At 46.5% G+C, this 21,047-nt stretch overlaps 1 protein-coding gene across 1 annotated transcript in view; it reads right to left on the bottom strand.

Moving 5' to 3' along the window:
- The window catches only part of pde8a (phosphodiesterase 8A), a 141,898-nt gene extending 121,082 nt beyond the window's left edge, over window positions 1-20,816 (bottom strand). The window contains exon 1 of the mRNA XM_041857617.2: window positions 20,493-20,816. Within this exon, the coding sequence (XP_041713551.2) occupies window positions 20,493-20,621 (129 nt within the window). The 5' untranslated portion in view covers window positions 20,622-20,816. The remainder of the gene's footprint in view (window positions 1-20,492) is intronic.
- Between the last annotated feature and the right edge of the window lie 231 nt (window positions 20,817-21,047).

The following is a 21,047-nucleotide window of genomic DNA, read 5'->3' as shown; positions in this document are numbered from 1 at the left end:
AGACACTAGGCCCTCCATGGAATGAGTTTGACACCCCTGATGTACATTGACATTGTCATTGTCCCAAATGGCATCATATTCCCCATGGGCCCTGGTCAAAAGTATTGCACTACATAGGGAATCTGGTGCCATTTGGGAGGTAGGCCATGTACACTGACAAAGACTTAACTGCTGAACCACTCGTCCCTGAGGACTCTTCATGAATGAATAAAGCATTACGAAGTGGTTATAATGTGTTATAAGCATGTTATGACCGCCTTGTACTGCCTCATAGCGATGGTGACTGAATAACAGCGCTTTCCAGTATTTCTGCTCTTCTAGTGAAGTGTTACGGTCCAAACAGAGAGCTAGGAACGCTGCTGTCCCCCCCCCCGTGTCAGAGCTGAAGGTCACCAGGCCCTGTGCTGCATCCCAAACGGCACCCTGCTATTCTCTCTACAGTCCACTACTTTTGACTGGGGCCCATAGGGCTCGGTAGGGAATAGGGGAGCCATTTGGGACGCACCCCCGGTGTCTGTCGGCTCAGACACCCAGAGCCATAGAAATAGGACTATTGGAAAGGACCAGCAGAATCGCCGTGACCTGTCTGACTGGATACTGTGGATCTAGATCCATTCTACCAATTCTACTTCTATAGCCCAGAGGCAGAAGAAACACATTCCTGTGAGCTTATGACAAAGAACAGTCTGGCTACAAAGTAAACACTTTGTGGTGTGTTGCGTGTCTTGTTTTGGAAGGAAGAACACCATCCGTTCGTTGGGCTCTACAATCTCATGAAGCCATCACATGCTTCCCTTATGATGCTAGGTCCCTAACCTTGAGGGGGAGAGCAGCCGGCCTCTGAATGCTGCCTTATTCAAGCAGACTATTTCTAGTTTCTACAACAATGGTATGTTCTGTTCATAAAAGTACACCTCACCTTAGCTGACACCTCACATGTGAAACAGCAACAACCAGAGACAGCTGCTGGGAGGCTCTGGACGTCTCGAGGTGCAGTGATCTATCTACTATTGTATGATGGTGTTCTTACAGAGTGAAGACAATAGGTCTATTTCAAAGATAACCAGGATGGTCATGGCCAGGCAATTTCTGTCAACCTTTTATAGATTTATGCCAATTTATAGAGTTAGGCCAACGTATACTATAGAGTTAGGCCAACTCATATACACTACCAGTCTAAAGTTTGGACACACCTACTCATTCAAGGGTTTTTCTTTATTTCTACATTGTAGAATAATAGTGAAGACATCAAAACTATGAAATAACACATATGGAATCACGTAGTAACCAAAAAAGTGTTAAACAAATCAAAATATATTTTATATTTGAGATTCTTCAAATAGCCACCCTTTGCCTTGATGTCAGCTTTGCACACTCTTGGCATTCTCTCAACCAGCTTCATGAGGTAGTCACCTGGAATGCATTTCAATTAACAGGTGTGCCTTCTTAAAAGTTAATTTGTGGAATTTCTTTCCTTCTTAATGCGTTTGAGCCAATCAGTTGTGTTGTGACAAGGTAGAGGTATACAGGAGATAGCCCTATTTGGTAAAAGACCAAGTCCATATTATGGCAAAAACAGCTCGAATAAGCAAAGAGAAACGACAGTCCATCATTACTTTAAGATATGAAGGACAGTCAATATCGAATATTTCAAGAACTTCAAACGTTTCTTCAAGTGCAGTCGCAAAAACCATAAAGCGCTATGATGAACCTGGCTCTCATGAGGACCGCCACAGGAATGGAAGACCCAGAGTTACCTCTGCTGCAGAGGATAAGTTCATTAGAGAGTTAACAGCCTCAGAAATTGCAGCCCAAATAAATGCTTCACAGAGTTCAAGTCACAGAAACATCTCAACATCACTTTGTGAATCAGGCCTTCATGGTCGAATTGCTGCAAAGAAACCACTACTAAAGGACACCAATAAGAAGAAGAGACCTGCTTGTGCCAAAAAACACGAGCAATGGACAAATTGGACTCCGGTGTGGGTGAATGGATGATCTCCGCATGTGTAGTTCCCACTGTAAAGCATGGAGGAGGAAGTGTTATGGTGTGGGGGTGCTTTGCTGGTGACACTGTCTGATTTATTTAGAATTCAAGGCACACTTAACCAGCATGGTTACCACAGCATTCTGCAGCGATACGCCATCCCATCTGGTGTGGGCTTAGTGGGACTATCATTTGTTTTTCAACAGGACAATGACCCAACACACCTCCAGGCTGTGGAAGGGCTATTTCACCAAGAAGGAGAGTGATGGAGTGCTGCAACATGATGACCTGGCCTCCACAATCCCACGACCTCAACCAAATTGAGATGGTTTGTGATGAGTCGGACGGCAGAGTGAAGGAAAAGCAGCCAACAAGTGCTCAGCATATGTGGGAACTCCTTCAAGACTGTTGGAAAAGAGTGTGCAAAGCTGTCATCAAGGTGAAGGGTGGCTAATTGAAGAATCTCAAATATAAAATATATTTTGATTTGTTTAACACTGTTTTGGTTACTACATGATTCCATGTGTTATTTCATAGTTTCAAAGTCTCAAGATCTAAAAGTCTAGTTAGGTGTCATTTGACAGTTTGAAACTGCAAATTCTAGATGGGCTGTCACATTGGACTGTCTGGAGTAGAGTCTAGACCGTCAGACTGTCAAGCTCAGCGTCAGTCAGTGGATGTATCCCAAATGGCACCCTTTCCCTATGTAGTTTCCCTATGTAGTTCCCTATGTAGAGCCCTGGTCAGAAGTAGTGCACTACATAGGGAATAGGGTGACATTTGGGATGCAATCAGTGTGTTTTTGTGCCCCCCCTCGCTTCCTCTCCTCACGTCCTTCGCCTGCTTTGCCAGCGGAGATAAAGTGGCAAGTATGACATGGCAGAACACCACATGTCTCGTTGACTGCCTGAGTATGTGTGTGTGTGTGTGTGTGTGTGTGTACTGCCAGAGCAGATTTGCCTGAAGACTCAAACTGAATTTCATTCTCCTGCTCCATCTCTCAATACATCCATTCAGTCAGACTGCCATCCTAGAAGTCCTCTCTCCTGGCCGGAGTGATGCAGAAGGGTAGCCAGGCAGAGAGTAGATGCCCCAGGCAGGAAGATCTGCCAGGAGGCCAGCAGATGCCCCAGGCAGGAAGATCTGCCAGGAGGCCAGCAGATGCCCCAGGCAGGAAGATCTGCCAGGAGGCCAGTAGATGCCCCAGGCAGGAAGATATGCCAGGAGGCCAGCAGATGCCCCAGGCAGGAAGATCTGCCAGGAGGTCAGCAGATGCCCCCAGGCAGGAAGATCTGCCAGGAGGCCAGGCAGAGAAAACACAGCTCTCAAAGTGTGTTTATGTTTTGGTCCTTTCTGTTAAACACACACACCTCTGCGGGTGCTGATGTGTTTACAATCAGTGCTCGACTTGGGCCGGAGCACCGTATCAGCACCAGTTCCTCTGTCTGTCTGTCTGTCACCAGTTCCAAGTTGTCAAATGCGGGTTTGTAAGGTCATGGAAATTTGTTTAATAATTGTTGTTAATGTAATTCATGAAGGCACACTTTTTTAAATATTATGAAACACTTAAAAAAATGGACATATCAGCCATCATCGGAATGACCCTTCAGTGCGTGTCTGTGTGCTGGGTGGGCCGTTGCCAGAGGAGAGAGAGCGCCACAATTCAGCAGCAGGTATAAAATTATGACAGAGACTAACTAGATCACCAATTCAAAACTTGTAGCAGTTATCTCGCTAGTTAACTATAGCTAACTAAGCATCAATGTCATTGTCACCTTTCCACCAGCACAGTAGAGCCTAAATAAATCTGCACCGTTGGGAAGCAGGGATTCCCCTCTATTAAATAGTAGCCAGGTGTGCAGGCTTTTATTCCAGCCCTGATCTAACCACACTGTAGCCTAAACATCAGCCCTGATCTAACCACATTGTAGTCTAAACATCAGCCCTGATCTAACCACATTGTAGCCTAAACATCAGCCCTGGTATAACCACACTGTAGCCTAAACATCAGCCCTGATCTAACCACATTGTAGTCTAAACATCATCCCTGATCTAACCACATTGTAGCCTAAACATCATCCCTGATCTAACCACATTGTAGCCTAAACATCATCCCTGATCTAACCACATTGTAGCCTAAACATCATCCCTGATCTAACCACATTGTAGCCTAAACATCAGCCCTGATCTAACCACACTGTAGTCTAAACATCAGCCCTGATCTAACCACATTGTAGCCTAAACATCAGCCCTGGTATAACCACACTGTAGCCTAAACATCAGCCCTGATCTAACCACATTGTAGTCTAAACATCATCCCTGATCTAACCACATTGTAGCCTAAACATCATCCCTGATCTAACCACACTGTAGCCTAAACATCAGCCCTGGTCTAACCACATTGTAGCCTAAACATCATCCCTGATCTAACCACACTGTAGCCTAAACATCAGCCCTGGTCTAACCACATTGTAGCCTAAACATCAGCCCTGATCTAACCACATTGTAGCCTAAACATCAGCCCTGATCTAACCACATTGTAGCCTAAACATCAGCCCTGATCTAACCACATTGTAGCCTAAACATCAGCCCTGATCTAACCACATTGTAGCCTAAACATCAGCCCTGATCTAACCACATTGTAGCCTAAACATCATCCCTGATCTAACCACATTGTAGCCTAAACATCATCCCTGATCTAACCACATTGTAGCCTAAACATCATCCCTGATCTAACCACATTGTAGCCTAAACATCAGCCCTGATCTAACCACATTGTAGCCTAAACATCAGCCCTGATCTAACCACATTGTAGCCTAAACATCAGCCCTGATCTAACCACATTGTAGCCTAAACATCAGCCCTGATCTAACCACATTGTAGCCTAAACATCAGCCCTGATCTAACCACATTGTAGCCTAAACATCAGCCCTGATCTAACCACATTGTAGCCTAAACATCATCCCTGATCTAACCACATTGTAGCCTAAACATCAGCCCTGGTCTAACCACACTGTAGTCTAAACATCAGCCCTGGTCTAACCACACTGTAGTCTAAACATCAGCTGCTCAACAGGACCTTGACAAGCAGACTTGGGTGTTTCAGGGCTGGATCTAAAGCCTGCACACCCAGCAGCTCTCCAGATGGAGGGTTGACCACATGTTGACAACAGTGCAGATCAACTTTGTGGAGGGTTAAGTGCCTTGATCAAGGGCACAACGGCAGGAGATGGTAGGCCTACACGGGATCAGACACAGCAGCCTTCCAGTGCCAATAATGTAGGGTCTAATAATAGTCATGAAAGTTGGTTAAAAGTCATGAAGAAGTCATGGAAAATCTGGATGGACCCTTAACAGTGAATAATCACAGGTCTCTATGGCATAATGTCATTTGGGTATTTTGGTGAACATAGTCTAATGGACTGACTTGGGAAAAAGACAGATCCTCCACTTCTTTCAATCCCAAGTCAAGTCACTGTACACAACCATATGTGTCCTAAACTGGCCCACCATTCCCTATATAGTGACCTAGTTTTGACCAACCCCTGCCATTTGGGATGCGGATCACATCTTGTACAGTACTGTTACTGTTGTGGTGATGGTGGGCTGGACTGTCACTCACACACTGACAGAAGTACGGTGTTTAATAGAACGATCAACCCTGTTCAATGGAAGATAACTGCCTGGGATTACAACCCTCTCATTATGACTGGAACATTACAAAGAGGACCACAAACAACTAGAGTGTGTGTGTGTGTGTGTGTGTGTGTGTGTGTGTGTGTGTGTGTGTGTGTGTGTGTGTGTGTGTGTGTGTGTGTGTGAGACTGATTGAGAAAGTCAGTTAGAGAGAGAGACCATTTTTATTTATCCCTTATTTTACCAGGTAAGTTGACTGAGAACACATTCTCATTCACAGCAACGACCTGGGGAATAGTTACAGGGGAGAGGAAGGGGGATGAATGAGCCAATTGGAAGCTGGGGATGATTAGGTGGACATGATGGTATGAGGGCCAGATTGGGAATTTAGCCAGGACACCAGGGTTAACACCCCTACTCTTACGATAAGTGCAATGGGATCTTTAGTGACCACAGAGAGTCCGGACACCCGTTTAACGTCCCATCCGAAAGACAGCACCCTACACAGGCCAATGTCTCCAATCACTACCATGGGGCATTTGGATATTCTTTTCTTTTTTTCTTTTTTTTACCAGAGGGAAAAGTGCCTCCTACTGGCCCTCCAACACCATTTCCAGCAGAATCTGGTCTCCCATCCAGGGACCAACCAGGACCAACCCTGCTTAGCTTCAGAGGAAAGGCGGTATGATGCTGACATGAGGAGGAAGTGAAAGCCCCCTCCTCTCAGCACAGTGTATTAGTTCCTCACCATGCTAAGGCTCTGTGGAATCAATTACAATGGCTTTCAATTTACACACACACACACACGCACGCACGCACGCACGCACGCGCGCTAGGCAGGGCCTAAAAAAAACTACAAACAGTGTCCCACTCAAACTCTCCTCTCTCTACCCTCAACATCCACCCTAATAATGTTGATAAGGATGAAAGGAAGATAACCTGATCCTAGGTCTGTGTCTAAAGGCATCTGCTATCGGGCCAGTGGAGATGCAGACCAAGGCTAGATAAACTATCCGTGTGATAAACAATATATCCGTCACGAATGGCACCCTATTCCCTATATATTTTTTTCTTTTTATTTCCCCTTTATTTAACCAGGTAAACCAGTTGAGAACAGGTTCTCATTTACAACTGCGACCTGGCCAAGATAAAGCAAAGCAGTGCGATAAAAACAACAACACAGAGTTACATATGGGGTAAAACAAAACATAAAGTCAAAAATACAACAGAAATAAATATATATACAGTGTGTGCAAATGTAGCAAGTTATGGAGGTAAGGCAATAAATAGGCTATAGTGCAAAATAATTACAATTAGTATTAACACTGGAATGATAGATGTGCAAGAGATGATGTGCAAATAGAGATACTGGGGTGCAAATGAGCAAAATAAATAACAATATAGGGATGAGGTAGTTGGGCGGGCTAATTTCAGATGGGCTGTGTACAGGTGCAGTGATCGGTAAGCTGCTCTGACAACTGACGCTTAAAGTTAGTGAGGGAGATAAGAGTCTCCAGCTTCAGAGATTTTTGCATTTCGTTCCAGTCATTGGCAGCAGAGAACTGGAAGGAATGGCGGCCAAAGGAGGTGTTGGCTTTGGGAATGACCAGTGAGATATACCTGCTGGAGCGCAGACTACGGGTGGGTGTTGCTATGGTGACCAATGAGCTAAGATAAGGTGGGGATTTGCCTAGCAGTGATTTATAGATGACCTGGAGCCAGTGGGTTTGGCGACGAATATGTAGTGAGGACCAGCCAACAAGAGCGTACAGGTCACAGTGGTGGGTAGTATATGGGGCTTTGGAGACAAAACGGATGGCACTGTGATAGACTACATCCAATTTGCTGAGTAGAGTGTTGGAGGCTATTTTGTAAATGACATCGCCGAAGTTAAGGATCGGTAGGATAGTCAGTTTTACGAGGGCATGTTTGGCAGCATGAGTGAAGGAGGCTTTGTTGCGAAATAGGAAACCGATTCTAGATTTAACTTTGGATTGGAGATTCTTAATGTGAGTCTGGAAGGAGAGTTTACAGTCTAACCAGACACCTAGATATTTGTAGTTGTCCACATACTCTAGGTTAGACACGTCGAGAGTAGTGATTCTAGTCGTGTGGGCGGGTGCAAGCAGCGTTCGGTTGAAGAGCATGCATTTAGTTTTACTAGTGTTTAAGAGCAGTTGGAGGCTACTGAAGGAGTGTTGTATGGCATTGAAGCTCGTTTGGAGGTTTGTTAACACAGTGTCCAATGAAGGGCCAGATGTATACAAAATGGTGTCGTCTGCGTAGAGGTGGATCTGAGAGTCACCAGCAGCAAGAGCGACGTCATTGATATACACAGAGAAAAGAGTCGGCCCAAGAATTGAACCCTGTGGCACGCCCATAGAGACTGCCATAGGTCCAGACAACAGGCCCTCCGATTTGACACATTGAACTCTATCTGAGAAGTAGTTGGTGAACCAGGCGAGGCAGTCATTTGAGAAACCAAGGCTATTTAATCTGCCAATAAGAATGCGGTGGTTGACAGAGTCGAAAGCCTTGGCCAGGTCAATGAAAACGGCTGCACAGTACTGTCTATTATCGATCGCGGTTATAATATCGTTTAGGACCTTGAGCGGACCTATAGTGCACTACTTTAGACCAGACCCCATATAACTCTGGTCTAAAGTAGTGCACTAGGGAATAGGGTGCCATTCGGGACGCAAACACAGTGTCTGTCTGGAACCCCGCGGCCTGTCTGTCTGTCTGTCTGTCTGTCTGTCTGGAACCCTGCTATATGTCTGTCTGTCTGTCTGGAACCCTGCTATATGTCTGTCTGTCTGTCTGTCTGTCTGTCTGTCTGGAACCCTGCTGTCTGTCTGTCTGGAACCCTGCTATCTGTCTGTCTGTCTGTCTGTCTGGAACCCTGCTGTCTGTCTGTCTGGAACCCTGCTATCTGTCTGTCTGTCTGTCTGTCTGTCTGTCTGTCTGTCTGGAACCCTGCTGTCTGTCTGTCTGTCTGGAACCCTGCTGTCTGTCTGTCTGGAACCCTGCTGTCTGTCTGTCTGGAACCCTGCTGTCTGTCTGTCTGGAACCCTGCTGTCTGTCTGTCTGGAACCCTGCTGTCTGTCTGTCTGGAACCCTGCTGTCTGTCTGTCTGGAACCCTGCTCTCTGTCTGTCTGGAACCCTGCTGTCTGTCTGTCTGGAACCCTGCTGTCTGTCTGTCTGGAACCCTGCTATCGGTCTGTCTGTCTGTCTGTCTGTCTGTCTGGAACCCTGCTATCTGTCTATATGTCTGTCTGTCTGGAACCCTGCTATCTGTCTATATGTCTGTCTGTCTGGAACCCTGCTATCTGTCTATATGTCTGTCTGTCTGGAACCCTGCTATCTGTCTACATGTCTGTCTGTCTGGAACCCTGCTATCTGTCTGTCCCCTTCATGCCTGATGTGTAGAGGCAGGAATGCACCACCACCCTGTTCCCGGACTAAGACAACTAAAGACAACTATCACTAGACCTTGTAACCTTGTACTTGAGCCTTATCACAGCCAGACCAGCCCAGATGGCAGACTGCCCTTGACACATGTACACACACACACACAACCTACAATACACACACAACCTACAATACAGACACACACAGTCACACACACACTCACACAACCTACACTAGACACACACACACACACACACACACACACACACACAACCTACACTAGACACACACACACACACACAACCTACAATACAGACACACAGTCACACACACACACACAACCTACAATAGACACACACAGTCACACACACACACAACCTACAATAGACACACACACACTCACACAACCTACAATAGACACACACACACACTCACACAACCTACAATACACACACACACACACTCACACAACCTACAATACAGACACACACACAACCTACAATAGACACACACACACTAAGGCCAACCTGAACCGTACTGAACTGGCTTGGATGTTATCTTTTCACATCTTCCCGTCCAGTGATTCCAGTGGATGGCTAACCAGGCCAGCACAGTATAGCTGGGTTTGGTGAGAAGTGGATGGCTAACCAGGCCAGCACAGTATAGCTGGGTTTGGTGAGAAGTGTCCAACAGTACAGTTTCCCAACAGCGGCAGCATAGACAGCCTCCAATGTACTCATTGCTGTATTGTACTGGGTTGCTGATTTGTTATGCATCTGAAGGGTAGTACCGTTACTCTAACTGGTATTACTATTTTATGTGACCGTCACCACGAATGTAGCTCCCTCCCTCCCTCGTGACAGTTCTTCTGAGCGTAAATGGGAAGAACAGTTCTATGACGTGAAAGGACAGGAGAGCAGGTGAGTCCGGACAGGGCTGGCACGGTTCTGAGACCTCCATCTGATGTAGGACAGCCATCAGAACCACAACCAACACTGAAGGTAATGTTGGGGTTGACAGAAAGATGCACAAGTTAGCCACTGACTGAGAAGTAGTGCAAAAAAAAATAAGGTTTTTATACAGTTACATAAAATCGGGATATCATCGTTTTGATATCACAATATGATTTGCGCTAGTTGGCTGCACCTGCACCGAAACTACAGTATTTTCCCTTCATAGCTTGTTCTCCATCTTCTTTTTAAATAGGAGCCAATTTTTTTTTCTCAGCACTTTTATTTCTATGACTGATAAAAACATGTTGTTTTCTCATGGCTCTCTCTCGTCTCTCTGCAGCAGACATATGGTGAGCAATATTTTTTGGAACGTCGAATTGCAATAAAAAAAAAAAAAATCACAGTATTGAATCGCAATACATATAGAAATCGTGAGAATCGCAATACATACGGTATCGTCACCTAAGTATGGTGATAATATGGTATGGTGAGGTCCCTGGCCATTCCCAGCCCTACTGAGAAGACGTTCAAACAGATTTGTAGCCTGTTGGAGCTAGCAGTGCATGTGCGTTTCTTTAAAATCACACACACACACACACAGCTTGTGTAATTGGTGAGACCGGGTCAGTGTTCTTGGGTGTTCTTGGTATGGTCATTGGGTAATAACGTAGTTCCAGAGGAGAGACTTCAAACCAACTCTGTGACATCTTTACAGCTCTGCTAACGTCTCTGAAACAGACCATCACTAGTCAGTGTTTTCCACAAGCAGATAGCCAGACAAATAGAAAAAGTAGTCAGCGAGGCTCCCCCGGGGCTGGGGTGGTGGTATGATTTTTTAAAAAATAATTGCTGGTTGAAAATACAGTATCAGGAAATAAAACTGATCAATTTTTTGGGGTGTTTAAAGTGTTAGTTTCATCAGCTGTTATACAATATGATATAAAACACAGGAAAAAAAAGTTTTTGTCAGCGTGGCCCTTTAAAAGAATCCTGTAAGAGTCTGCTGACTTCCACTGGCTTCAAGCTTCATTTTAAGAGGCCTTTTCTCAGCTATCTGTAACACAGGTATGATTGAAGAATGAAGCAGGTGTTAAACATGGGCTTCGCTACACAGAAAGCAGCAGTTGACTACTCCATTGTGGACACTGATTAAATCAGTAGACCTATATGAATATCTTTGAAAATACCATATCAGTATCATTACCTTTAAAACAATTCCATCCGTTTTCTTTTATCATATTTTTGACCAGAGTGAGGCTCTCTCTCAACTAGTCTACCTATTGCTATCCTGCAGTGAGGAGGATTCACCATCTTCATTAAATGCTTTCATAATTTTATCTGCAGATAACCGCCAAAAAAGCCTACCAGTATGCAAATGAGGGAGCCAAATGAACAGCTCCCTTACCGATGTGGTGCGGCAGGCTACTGACGAGTCACTCACTTCAACTTCACTGTCTGGATCGAACATACAAAGGAGACCTTAAATGGAAATGGTCCTGATGCAATACGATGGACATACAACTACGTCGTCTGATTTATGAGACGGACTTTATGCAGTCAGTTCCACACCTTTTATAAACTAGTCCAGCTTGCTGTTCATTAAATCAAAGCACAGTAAATAGCCTACGGGCTATCCGTGGCTGCATATGAAACACGCCAGGGTCCCTCACTGGCCCGTCGAGCCAGTTGGACAAAAATCTACTGTCCCGAACAGAATTTCTACTGGCCCGGACATGGTGTCGTTCATAAATTAATTGGGGTCATGCAGGGCCTATAGGTTGGCTTGCTTTCTCTCTATATTCATCTATAGTGGTGAGGAGGAGGAGTCTACCGTGGTGAGGAGGAGGAGTCTACCGTGGTGAGGAGGAGGAGTCTACCGTGGTGAGGAGGAGGAGTCTACCGTGGTGAGGAGGAGGAGTCTCCAGTGGTGAGGAGGAGGAGTCTACCGTGGTGAGGAGGAGGAGTCTACCGTGGTGAGGAGGAGGAGTCTACCGTGGTGAGGAGGAGGAGTCTACCGTGGTGAGGAGGAGGAGTCTACCGTGGTGAGGAGGAGGAGTCTACCGTGGTGAGGAGGAGGAGTCTACCGTGGTGAGGAGCTGGTGCTTTCATTTGGCTCCCTAATTTGCATACTGGTAGGCTTTTTGCCGATTATCTGCAGATAAATGATGAAAGCATTTGATGAAGGTGGTGAATCCTCCTCACTGCAGGAGCAATAGGTAGGCTAGTTGAGAGAGAGGAGGAGTCTACCATGTCTGGAAGAGACTTCACCATTCAGTTTGTGTATTCAGGGTTCACTCACACATCGTTTTAAGCCTTGTGTTACTGTTGACAGTTACAGCTGACTATGATCGATGGACTACAGGTCTGTTGGAGGCTTGCTCTATGGACTACAGGTCTGTTGGAGGCTTGCTCTATGGACTACAGGTCTGTTGGAGGCTTGCTCTATGGACTACAGGTCTGTTGGAGGCTTGCTCTATGGACTACAGGTCTACTGGAGGCTTGCTCTATGGACTACAGGTCTGTTGGAGGCTTGCTCTATGGACTACAGGTCTACTGGAGGCTTGCTCTATGGACTACAGGTCTACTGGAGGCTTGCTCTATGGACTACAGGTCTACTGGAGGCTTGCTCTATGGACTACAGGTCTACTGGAGGCTTGCTCTATGGACTACAGGTCTACTGGAGGCTTGCTCTATGGACTACAGGTCTATTGGAGGCTTGCTCTATGGACTACAGGTCTATTGTAGGCTTGCTCTATGGACTACAGGTCTACTGGAGGCTTGCTCTATGGACTACAGGTCTGTTGGAGGCTTGCTCTATGGACTACAGGTCTATTGTAGGCTTGCTCTATGTTGGGGATTAAGACATTTGAAAGTCTTGGTTTGAGACAAAATATGTCACCAATTACGGTTCCAAACTAAATTAATAAATAAAGACTGATCTTTACCTGATGGTGGAACTCTAAACATGCGCAAATTCCCATAGGAACACAGCCATTTTAAAAGGTGCAGGGCTTGTGCAACGTGCCGTGCCTTCATTTTTCGTCTTCCAGGAATGATATACCTACGAGGAGAGAGCTGAAGTCTCTACCTATTCCATTGACGTAAATATATCCTCTGTCTGATTCCCAGTTTGTCCACTAGATGGCAGTAGGAGATCCCATGAGGTCTCTTGGCCAGTTGAAACCAGTTGTGTCTGGTTTGGGTAGTGAGGCACTGTGCCAAAATGGCTGAACGGATTTTCAAGCCTGACAACTTAACATTGACCTTAGCAATCAGGGCTTTCAAGTTATGGAGTTAAACAAAATAATAAAGACAGACAGGGCCCAAAACCACCACTCAGAGTTTAACAGGTTTTAATTCAATTGCTTACCAAGCTAGAGACTGTTATGTTTGCCTAGCTGTGTTTTTGTTCTGTACCATGTAGGCAACGTGTGACGGCAGAGTTTGCTAAACAAATGCCCCGCAATTGATACAAATCATCATAATATCATTCTGCCAGGTAGGCCTTACTTTGCAGTCAACATTTAATTGGGAAGGTTTTTTGGGAAAGCTTTTAGCAATTTTCACACAACAGTGCACGATGACTGAATTGCGCATCGCAAAGATTCAACCAAGACTTCGGACCAAACTTTTTGAATACCTGGTTTGCTTACCCATTGCTGTTGGAATAAATCTTGATAATAAAATAAAAAGCAAATTGTGAACCAGAAACTAACGTGACCAGCTAAAAAAATTTCACTGGCACTCTAGCGACCAATAAAAAATTGGTGTTGGACTGCTAAGTCAAGGGGTCGCAAATGCAAGTGTTTTGGTCGCAGTTTTGAAGCCTGATAGAGCTGGTCTATTGTAGGCTTCAAGGAAAGAGAGAGAGACCCACACTGTACAATAGGACAGGATATAGACCTATATCGCTGATCTTCACCCAGCTTTATAGCTAGCCAAGTGGCGGGGCTGCTTTTTTTTATTTTTTTTATTCTGGAGTGGGCCTTTAAAAGGGAAAAAAAAAAAAAAGAGTGGCCTGGCACATACTGTGTACCACAACAGGATTCAGGCATATACTGCTCATCATTTACTTCAGCGGTTCAAACCATGGCCGCGTCCCAAACTGGCACCATATTCCCTATTTAGTGCACTACTTTTGACAAGGCTCCATAGGGCTCTGGTCAAAAGTAGTGCACTATATAGGGAATAGGGTACCATTTAGGACGCACCCCATGACTTGAGGTGGAGTTTGCTCTCCTAGGCCCCACATAGCCTAACAGGCTTCTCTGTCAGCTGCTCACCAAGTCACAATGTCTACAGGGCCCCGAGTTTCTCCCTCCTGACCATGTGAGACCTGCAGGAAACACTCTGGGCCCCTGACTCATGACTGTGTTCTGTGCCTACAGAAAACGTACAAGCCTGTCATGTTGGGGACGAGTCCTACCTTGGGCTAAGGCACTTGATACTGTACGTATCAATACATTCATTGTTAACTACATGATCACGCTTAGTGCATGGTGTTTGTCGCCTGTGAGCACTGTCCACCCAGCTTCTTTAAAAAACATTAGTTCCTAGTAGCAGTCAGACGTGTTCAGGGGAAACCCCACAGTTAAAGGGATAGTACGACATTTTGGTAATTAAAAAAAAAAAGCTAGCATGCTAGCTGTTCCTGTAGACTTCCAGTCATTGCGCTAACACTAGTTAGCAATGGCTCCAGAAACTACCTTCAACTTCCATGAGTATCTATGAGTTCATTTGACTCTGGGTAAGTAGAAAAAGGGTTTAAAACACCAAAATGTCACACTATCCCTTTATAATGTACTAACTAGGCTACGTAATTGCAAGGATATGCCTGGATATCATATGGACCGTCTTACGGATATGATATATCTTCACCAAGTCCCCCAAATACACATACATAGTCCATATAATATTAACTGTGGGGCTAACTAGGATACGTTATACAGTGAGGGAAAAAAGTATTTGATCCCCTGCTGATTTTGTACGTTTGCCCACTGACAAAGACATGATCAGTCTATAATTATAATGGTAGGTTTATTTGAACAGTGAAAGACAGAATAACAACAAAGAAATCCAGAAAATGCATGTCAAAAATGTTATGAATTGATTTGCATTTTAATGAGGGAAATAAGTATTTGACCCCTCTGCAAAACATGACTTAGTACTTGGTGGCAAAACCCTTGTTGGCAATCACAGAGGTCAGACGTTTCTTGTAGTTGGCCACCAGGTTTGCACACATCTCAGGAGGGATTTTGTTCCACTCCTCTTTGCAGATCTTCTCCAAGTAATTAAGGTTTCGAGGCTGTCGTTTGGCAACTCGAACCTTCAGCTCCCTCCACAGATTTTCTATGGGATTAAGGTCTGGAGACTGGCTAGGCCACTCCAGGACCTTAATGTGCTTCTTCTTGAGCCACTCCTTTGTTGCCTTGGCAGTGTGTTTTGGGTCATTGTCATGCTGGAATACCCATCCGCAACCCATTTTCAATGCCCTGGCTGAGGGAAGGAGGTTCTCACCCAAGATTTGACGGTACATGGCCCCGTCCATCGTCCCTTTGATGTGGTGAAGTTGTCCTGTCCCCTTAGCAGAGAAACACCCCCAAAGCATAATATTTCCACCTCCATGTTTGACGGTAGGGATGGTGTTCTTGGGGTCATAGGCAGCATTCCTCCTCCTCCAAACACGGTGAGTTGAGTTGATGCCAAAGAGCTCGATTTTGGTCTCATCTGACCACAACACTTTCACCCAGTTCTCCTCTGAATCATTCAGATGTTCATTGGCAAACTTCAGACGGGCCTGTATATGTGCTTTCTTGAGCAGGGGGACTTTGCGGGCGCTGCAGGATTTCAGTCCTTCATGGCGTAGTGTGTTACCAATTGTTTTCTTGGTGACTATGGTCCCAGCTGCCTTGAGATCATTGGCAAGATCCTCCCGTGTAGTTCTGGGCTGATTCCTCACCATTCTCATGATCATTGCAACTCCACGAGGTGAGATCTTGCATGGAGCCCCAGGCCGAGTGTGATTGACAGTTATTTTTTGTTTCTTCCATTTGCAAATAAATCGCACCAACTGTTGTCACCTTCTCACCAAGCTGCTTGGCGATGGTCTTGTAGCCCATTCCAGCCTTGTGTAGGTCTACAATCTTGTCCCTGACATCCTTGGAGAGCTCTTTGGTCTTGGCCATGGTGGAGAATTTGGAATCTGATTGATTGATTGCATCTGTGGACAGGTGCATTTTATACAGGTAACAAGCTGATATTAGGAGCACTCCCTTTAAGAGTATGCTCCTAATCTCAGCTCGTTACCTGTATAAAATACACCTGGGAGCCAGAAATCTAGAGAGGGGGTCAAATACTTATTTCCCTCATTAAAATGCAAATCAATTTATAACATTTTTGACATGCGTTTTTCTGGATTTCTGTTGTTGTTATTCTGTCTCTCACTGTTCAAATAAACCTACCATTAAAATGATAGACTGATCATTTCTTTGTCAGTGGGCAAACGTACAAAATCAGCAGGGGATCAAATGTCTTTCTTCCCTCACTGTAGCTGGAGCAGGGATAGGCCTGGATATCATATGGACTGTGCTGGACCTCCTCTATACATTACAGATGGAAGACTGCAAATGGAAATTAGGCATGTAGCTAACTTTGGTGTGATACTACTCAGGCCTACGTTCTCTTTGCAGGGTCCCTGATAAATAAACTAATACAAGTGTGCGTGCGTTATGAAGGAGCGGGTCTGATAAAGCAGCAGACGGTAGGGCCAGTACAGCAGTTACAGAACAGATCAATCAACAGTCAATATCCATCTGGAACAGACAGCAGGTTCTGCTGTCTGGCCTGATGGGGGTGGTTCTGCTGTCAGGCCTGATGGGGGGTTCTGCTGTCTGGCCTGATGGGGGGGGTGGTTCTGCTGTCTGGTCGGAAGACCAGGGTCTTCTTCATTAGGCACCAAGCAAAAGACAACAGACTGAATCAAGGAAGGACGGAACTACCTGAAGTTGTCCAATGAAACACTTGTTTTCATTTTTCGTTTGGTTGCAACGTGTTTTGCTACGGTGCACACTAATGAACACGACCCAGGCCTGGCTAGAGAGGCAGGCAGGGAGACACGTGCCTGGGACGTTACACTTCAGGTCATCTGAATGATCCACACAAAGAAGCCTTTTAAAGTAACACACTGTGTCCCACAGGAGGTTGGTGGCACCTTCATTGGGGAGGACGGGCTTGTGGTAATGACTGGAGTGGACTAAGTGGAATGGTATCAAATACATCAAACAAATGGTTTCCATGTATTGGATGCCATTCCATTCGCACCGATACAGCAATTATTATGAGCCGTCCTCCCCTCAGCAGCCTCCACTGCTGTGTCCATGTTCATGTGCGCAGCAATATGAATCAATACCATTATTATCCGGTGTTAAAACTGTCTGTAGGTCTGCTGCTGTGGTTGTGTCCCCAGTACTAGGTCAGGCCTCCATACGTGTGGCCTAGTACTAGATAGCAGCCTGTATTAACATTGTGACCAGGAACTAGGTAGGTCTATTCCTTGCCCTGAGATTTGGCTGTTGGCGCCCGGTGAGGCAGCTGCGGTGTTTGTGTCGCTGCTTGGTGCCCGGTGAGGCAGCCGCGGTGTTTGTGTCGCTGCTTGGCGCCCGGTGAGGCAGCCGCGGTGGTTGGGTCGCTGCTTGGCGCCCGGTGAGGCAGCCGCGGTGTTTGGGTCGCTGCTTGGCGCCCGGTGAGGCAGCTGCGGTGTTTGGGTCGCTGCTTGGTGCCCGGTGAGGCAGCCGCGGTGTTTGGGTCGCTGCTTGGCGCCCGGTGAGGCAGCCGCGGTGTTTGGGTCGCTGCTTGGCGCCCGGTGAGGCAGCCGCGGTGTTTGGGTCGCTGCTTGGCGCTCGGTGAGGCAGCCGCGGTGTTTGGGTCGCTGCTTGGTGCCCGGTGAGGCAGCCGCGGTGTTTGGGTCGCTGCTTGGTGCTCGGTGAGGCAGCCGCGGTGTTTGTGTCACTGCTTGGTGCCCGGTGAGGCAGCCGCGGTGTTTGGGTCGCTGCTTGGTGCCCGGTGAGGCAGCCGTGGTGTTTGGGTCGCTGCTTGGTGCTCGGTGAGGCAGCCGCGGTGTTTGTGTCACTGCTTGGTGCCCGGTGAGGCAGCCGCGGTGTTTGGGTCGCTGCTTGGTGCCCGGTGAGGCAGCCGTGGTGTTTGGGTCGCTGCTTGGCGCCCGGTGAGGCAGCTGCGGTGTTTGGGTCGCTGCTTGGTGCCCGGTGAGGCAGCCGCGGTGTTTGGGTCGCTGCTTGGCGCCCGGTGAGGCAGCCGCGGTGTTTGGGTCGCTGCTTGGCGCCCGGTGAGGCAGCCGCGGTGTTTGGGTCGCTGCTTGGTGCTCGGTGAGGCAGCCGCGGTGTTTGGGTCGCTGCTTGGTGCCCGGTGAGGCAGCCGCGGTGTTTGGGTCGCTGCTTGGTGCTCGGTGAGGCAGCCGCGGTGTTTGTGTCACTGCTTGGTGCCCGGTGAGGCAGCCGCGGTGTTTGGGTCGCTGCTTGGTGCCCGGTGAGGCAGCCGTGGTGTTTGGGTCGCTGCTTGGTGCTCGGTGAGGCAGCCGTGGTGTTTGGGTCGCTGCTTGGTGCTCGGTGAGGCAGCCGCGGTGTTTTAGGGTCGCTGTTTGTGTGTTTATTGGTTAACTTTTGGATCACGACTGAAATTGGGATTTATTTTCACCTGGAATGAGTTACTGAATACTGGGGACAGATTTCCGTCTGGTTTCTGTCCTGAAATTCTGTCATCATCCGACAATATACTATCACTGTATATTTGTACTGTATATCCACTGTTCATCCTCTTCTAGCTCTATGCTCACTCCTCCTAGTTATCTATCATTTAACGGTTTAAACTCCTCTGTCTGTATTCTGTCTCTAAATGTTGTCTATGACCAGCAGCACCATTTCACCAGGTCACATTCTGACTGTGTAAATGTACTTAATTCATCAAGGTGATAGTGCTGAACTCCCCTGGTGTTGGTGTTTTACCTGGGACTGCCTCTTCACCTGCTGTGATTGGACAGGCCTCCATACTGCCTCTTCACCTGCTGTGATTGGTGGAGCAGGACAGGCCTCCATACTGCCTCTACACCTGCTGTGATTGGTGTAGCAGGACAGCCCTCCATACTGCCTCTACACCTGCTGTGGTTGGACAGGCCTCCATACTGCCTCTACACCTGCTGTAGCAGGACAGGCCTCCATACTGCCTCTTCACCTGCTGTGGTTGGACAGGCCTCCATACTGCCTCTACACCTGCTGTGGTTGGTGTAGCAGGACAGGCCTACCTAATGTACTATGTCCTAGATAAAATATGACATCATTGTGATGTGATTTTATCACATTAAATGACATGTCCGTATCAACATTGTGAGTTGGATGTATTCTATGCCCAGATCAAACTGTGTGTGGTCAGAAAAAGTCCTTAAAGATTTCAAAATCAGTGCCACATTAAAAATGACACTGTCACTGTTTGTTGGTTTATGGCCCAACAGACAGATGACGTGGCTTTGCTGTCCTAGACGTGTATTAAATAACATGAATGTCAGAGTGATCCACTGCTACAGTCCAGTACGGTACGGTTCTACACTACAGCCCCGACAGCCACGTCCACATGCATTAATGTGGATGAAGATGACGGTCCAATTATGACTACAGGGTATATTCAATCAAAACACGGCAATGTTCACTGTATCTTCATTTACACAACTACAGTACTGCCAAGCACACACACACACACACACACCTTACGATCATACCAGACGTGTAGGCCTTCTAAATTTGAGAGGAGTCCCACCTGCTATTTTTACAGGGTCCAAAATAACATTCCGTTATTTTAGTTGAAAACATTACACATTTTTAAATAGTGTAGGCCAATCTATGTCAGTATGCAACTGTAAAAATGCTGTACTCCTTGCTAGATTGAATTTCAACTACTCCCACACACGGAGTTGGCACGCTTTGAATCCAGCGTCTCAGGCTGTATATGCAATAACCACAAGCTGTAAACAAATGCCATCTATTCATAAGACAAAATTGCCGGGAAACTGTGACGTGGTAGGAGACGCATGACCTCCATGCTGCCTGCCTGGCTAGGCCGTATGGTCTATATAGCATTATGGAAGACTGAACAATACTCTACAATACTCTATCTGTATGAGGCCACGACCTGTGCTGTGTGTGTCACTGAGGCCATACATTTGACTGTCGCCTAATCCACTTCTCACGAAAGTAAAGAAAGAAAGAAAAGAGGTTGATACCGCACGTCACGAGGTTAGATGAGCATATTATGTCCCACAGCACCCTATAGATCATCATTTCAACGTATCACCTGAATCATAAATAGATCGGATGGTACTGTAGATGGTATGTGAATATCAGACGTAACACACAAGGAGAGAGACTATGCGTGCGTGTGCGTACGCGCGCGTCTTCTCCAAGAAGAGCAGCCTTTGTGTGTGTGTGTGTGTGTGTCTCACCTTGATAGTGTTGGGTTTGATCGGAAGTCCTGGGGCAGGAGTGGTATTGGTCTGCTGGGAATCGTCTGATTCCTTTCCACTTTGATAGCCCACCCTATCGGAGATATGAATGCTTGAGGCACAGCCCATGCTTCGACCCCACTCCAGCCAATCCCTCTAGCTCAAGTGCTTTCCTAATACCTGGACGACTGTCATTCGGCTTCTCTCCACCGATATCTTCTGGAGGTCTTTTTTGTCAATCTCTTTTTTCTCGCTCTTTATTAATCGTAATGCTAAACGCTCTCTCCAGTTTCCCTAACACTAACCATGAATAATAGATGTTCCTTCCCCCCACCCCCCCACCCCCCTAACCAGGAAACAGATTTCCTCTCTCCACTTTTTTTTTTACATGAAACAAATTAGAGAGATTTTCTACACGTGCCGTTTTATTCTTGCTAATAAGAATCCCGTTATTCTACAATGTCGCTGTTCTATGATTCTATTCCAGGGCCGATTTATCCTTCATGACACGGGTTCCCTGCCTCGGATTCGTACATCATTTGCTCTCTCTCTGTC

This window comes from Coregonus clupeaformis, chromosome 20 (genome assembly GCF_020615455.1).
Source record: "Coregonus clupeaformis isolate EN_2021a chromosome 20, ASM2061545v1, whole genome shotgun sequence".
NCBI lineage: Eukaryota > Metazoa > Chordata > Actinopteri > Salmoniformes > Salmonidae > Coregonus > Coregonus clupeaformis.
Note: the sequence above shows the minus strand (reverse complement) of the source record. Positions and strands in the feature narration are given on the sequence as shown.